At 40.6% G+C, this 4,512-nt stretch overlaps 1 protein-coding gene across 1 annotated transcript; it reads left to right on the top strand.

The window, feature by feature from the left end:
• The first annotated feature begins 247 nt into the window (after positions 1-247).
• On the top strand, positions 248-3,761 carry avpr1ab (arginine vasopressin receptor 1Ab). Its single transcript, XM_082167135.1, has 2 exons — positions 248-1,383; positions 2,713-3,761. Exons 1-2 carry the CDS (start codon positions 516-518, stop codon positions 3,114-3,116), a joined length of 1,272 nt encoding a protein of 423 aa, XP_082023261.1. The 5' UTR covers positions 248-515; the 3' UTR covers positions 3,117-3,761.
• Positions 3,762-4,512: the final 751 nt, after the last annotated feature.

Genomic DNA, 4,512 nt, shown 5'->3' with positions numbered 1-4,512 from the left:
TAAAACTTAGAATAAAAAGGCTTTGTAAAGACTTTGACATATATGATCATTCTGTCAACGTACAATGAAACGTAACGCGCTCGATTGGTTCCAATTAGGGCGCGCGGCGCGCGTACTTACATCTACTGGTGCTAAGGTTGCTTTAATGTTGTTTGGGCGGGCAGTTGAGGATAGAGAGGCGGGTCTTGAGCTTGCCAGCCTCTTCAATGGGGGCTGGATTTAAGGAATGCAACACTTATCAGACAATCCTCATGACATTTGTGAGTCAGATCACCACAATTCAGGCACAGTTATGTGGACTACCAGAATATGATCCGTGTCTCTGAAACTTAAATGCATCGGTCCTTCCCAGTCTAAGTGTTCTCACTTGGGGACTCTGTGGGGACTCCCGATCGGTTGCCTCTTACGCACAAGCGTCCGTGCGTAATGAGACCCATGGGGTAGCGCGCGCGCTTCTCCATATACCCGTACGCGCTTTTACGCATGGGAATCACAGTTCGTTTCCAAACCCAACCATGAGCAACACGTCGCACCAAATCGCGGCGAGCAACCACACCGATCCGTACGGCAGGAACGAAGACGTGGCCAAAATGGAGATCACGGTTTTGAGCGTCACCTTCCTCGTGGCGGTCATCGGAAATCTGTGCGTGCTGCTGGCCATGCACAACACCAAGAAGAAGAGCTCGCGCATGCACCTGTTCATCAAGCACCTGAGTCTCGCGGACCTGGTGGTGGCTTTCTTCCAGGTTCTTCCACAGCTCTGCTGGGAGATCACCTTCAGGTTTTACGGACCAGACTTTCTTTGCCGGATTGTCAAGCATCTCCAGGTCCTGGGGATGTTCGCGTCCACTTACATGATGGTGATGATGACCCTGGACCGCTACATCGCCATCTGCCACCCTCTGAAGACCCTCCAGCAGCCCACTCAGCGCGCCTACATCATGATCGGGTCCACTTGGCTCTGCAGCCTGTTACTCAGCACCCCTCAATACTTCATCTTCTCCCTGAGCGAGATCCAGAACGGCTCGGATGTGTATGACTGCTGGGGACACTTCATCGAGCCGTGGGGCATACGAGCCTACATCACCTGGATCACCGTGGGCATCTTCCTCATCCCTGTAACCATCCTCATGATCTGCTACGGGTTCATATGCCACAGTATCTGGAAGAACTTCAAGTGCAAGACCAGGAGAGGCTCCCCACACAGCACTAAGAACGGGATGATTGGAAAGGCGTCTGTCAATAGCGTCACCATCATCTCAAGAGCCAAACTCAGAACGGTGAAGATGACATTCGTGATTGTTTTGGCGTACATTGTGTGCTGGGCTCCGTTCTTCATCGTGCAAATGTGGTCAGTCTGGGATGAAAACTTCCCCTGGGATGGTAAGATGCCATAGAGTCACACATATTAAATGTAAATATATATTTAAACACAATATTAAGAGTAGTTAATTATTCGAAGACTTTTAGTTGGTCGAAGTATTTCTTGTAGTAATTTTCTGGATGCGAGCGGTTAAGGTTCGTCTTTTTGCGCCCCTAGCGCCATATGTTTTAAAGATGTTTAAACAAAACGTGAATAATTTTTTATGATAAATGTGTTGTGTAATTCTATAAAAGCCTTACACATAGTGACAAACTTTTTTTCGACGTATGCTATAGCCTACCCTCCAAAACGCACGGGGATCGAGCAGCTCTTGATATGGTTACGTGACGTCCTCGCGAAAAACCTATACACATATTTACCTTGCGCACTCTGTGTAACTCGGACAACGGTTGTATTCGCAATTTTTTTTTAAACCTAAATATGTTTATGTATATGTAAAACAACAACAACAGCAAAAACAATGAGCTTTTAAGACCCACTTTACTTTTATTCTTTGATTTAATTTTGAAGGTTTTAAAGCCCATCATTCCTATTCCTTTCAAGTGTAATTCGCTTTTCAAAGCCTAATTCTGGCATAAAACAAACCAAGTGTAACTACAGGCATGTCCAAAAATATCTGCATACATGTTGTTCATTTTCCTTACAAATGGGAATCCTAATGGTATTTCTATAAAAAAAAAAATGAAGAAGCACTCCTAATGAGACCAAACAATAAGAATTATCTTTATAAAATCATACTGCATTTTGCTTCAGTGTATTTTTCAGAATTTCAGTTTATCCAGGAAGATCTTATCTGTCTCTCAGAGGGTTCTTTCTGGAATTCCATTAGCATTCCTTTGAGATTAAAGGATACAGGGGCTTGTATTACTGTTTTTTTCATTATTATCAGTGTTTATATACTGTACCATTACATAATGCTCCTTATATAAATCTAATATTGTTTTATTGGAATTGCATCTTCCCATATGGATACATACTTGTACACCACGAAAAAATAATAAAAATTGATTACCTAATATTTTGTTCATAAGTCTGGGAGGGCATATTGATAGCTACCTTTTATTCATGAGAACTGCATAATCAGATTGCACTATAGTATTGTGAGTCAAAATATAGAGTCAAAACAGATTTCAGTTCAATGTTAGTGCTTCAACTAGAGAGAAAAGAAAAAGAAAACACATTAAAAATGACAAAATACATTACAAAAAAGTAGTTCAACCTGCAATCCCAATTCCTAATTGTACTTTTGCAAGGTCTAAACCTGCAACCTTCCAGTTATCAGACCAAATCTTTAACCACAAGGCTAACGCCATCTTATTTCTTCTCAGATTCTGAAAATGCTGCAGTGACCCTCTCTGCCCTGCTGGCGAGTCTCAACAGCTGCTGTAACCCGTGGATCTACATGCTCTTCAGCGGTCACCTCCTCTACGACTTCTTAGGCTGTTTCTCCTGCTGGAACAAACCCCAAAACACGTTCCATAAAGAGGACTCGGACAGCAGCATCAGGAGGAACACCCTCCTGTCCAAGCTGACCGCCGCCCGGACCAAAGATGGGTTCGACTCTTGGAGAGACACGTGCAACTCCCGAAAGTCCAGTCAGTCTGTAGGGTTAGACTATTCCCGCAAATCCAGTCAGTGTTTGCAGCTCGACTGCTCGCGCAAATCAAGTCAGTGTGTGCCTATGGAGCCCGATGGGATGGAGATGACCAAAGACATGAAAATAAATGTATAAATAAAAGAGTATATCTAGTAAAAACCATTTTATCACACATAATGAGGATTTATTTACAAAAGATACTAATGGTGTGGTGCGAGTCAGCTCATTTTCTGCTTCCTTACTTAAAAACATGAAATATTCATGGTGGAAGAGAGAATAATTTCATAATACCATGAATGAGAATCTACTGAGGAATGTTGTGTTCATTCTTATAAATGAATCATTTATTTTTTACAGCACATTATGTCGTGTTGTACTTTCCTTTATGGCTAAAGTCTGTGACTTATTGGTGAGAACCTCAGCTTCATTTCTTAGGCTGATGTGTGTCTTATTTGTTTACATCGATAACACAAAGCTCTTTTTGATTGGGTGGGAGCAAAAGAGTGTATCGTAAGTGTGTGTACGTTTTATGCGTCAGTTTTATGACTGACAAATAAATATAATTTGATATTAGCACTGGTGTATAACTTGAGCTGCATCTTGTATCGGTCGTGCCAATCTTTAACTGAGCAAAGTGTGAGCTTGTCTGGTGTTTGGCGAACTGTTTATGTAAATATAAAGACTTGTGTTGTGTCAAAAAACATGTAAAGAGAATAAATCTCATGTAAATATATAAAAATCTCAACAAAAGCAAATAAAACATGCCAATTACAAACTGTCTATGAGTGTGTGTGTGCATAAGTTTCAATGCCTGAAGCTACTTGTTTGGTTAACATTGACAGCTTGATTGACAGGTCTCCTCCACATTCAGATGTACTTTATTAGTAATAATGACACTAAGATCAAAGAACGATGAAATATAAACTTAATTAAGTTATTCTTACTGTCCCGGAGAGCTGTGGGAATAATTATCCACGGCGGAAACCAGTGTCTGCAATCTTGGCTGCATAATGCAGAACCAGAACACTCTCTTATTACACAGTCTCTTTCGCCCCTTAATTACACCACATAACTGAATAACGTCTAATGTATCAAATTTTATTGCATTACATAAACTAATCAAACCAATTGGCATCTGAAACCAAATGTTGCCTATAGAGTGCATTAGTGCCCATCCACTTTTTCAGCGGCGCTGGTTCAGGAAGTGTTTTTCTCCCCATTCATTTCTCTAATAGGGGTTTTAAAAAAGTCTTTGTTTAAAAGTGTTAAGCCGTGAACAAAGCCAATCAAATACGAGGTAAATCATAATATTACAAACTTTGATTTGAAGCAATAAATAAAAAAATAAATAAAGGTACAAGACTGTGAGCTTAACGGCTTTAGTGAGGGAAAGAACTACAATCCCATGAATCATTGCGAACTGCATAATCGAGTTAAAAGGGATGGAGAAATATAAACTCTTTTAAAAATGTTGATTATATTAAGTTATAAGTAACTTATATATGTTTATTGCAATAAAATATGCACTTCT

Source organism: Leuciscus leuciscus (assembly GCF_965113295.1).
Source record: "Leuciscus leuciscus genome assembly, chromosome: 4".
Taxonomy (NCBI): domain Eukaryota; kingdom Metazoa; phylum Chordata; class Actinopteri; order Cypriniformes; family Leuciscidae; genus Leuciscus; species Leuciscus leuciscus.
The sequence above is the reverse complement of the archived record's forward strand: the minus strand, read 5'-3'. Positions and strand labels throughout refer to the sequence as shown.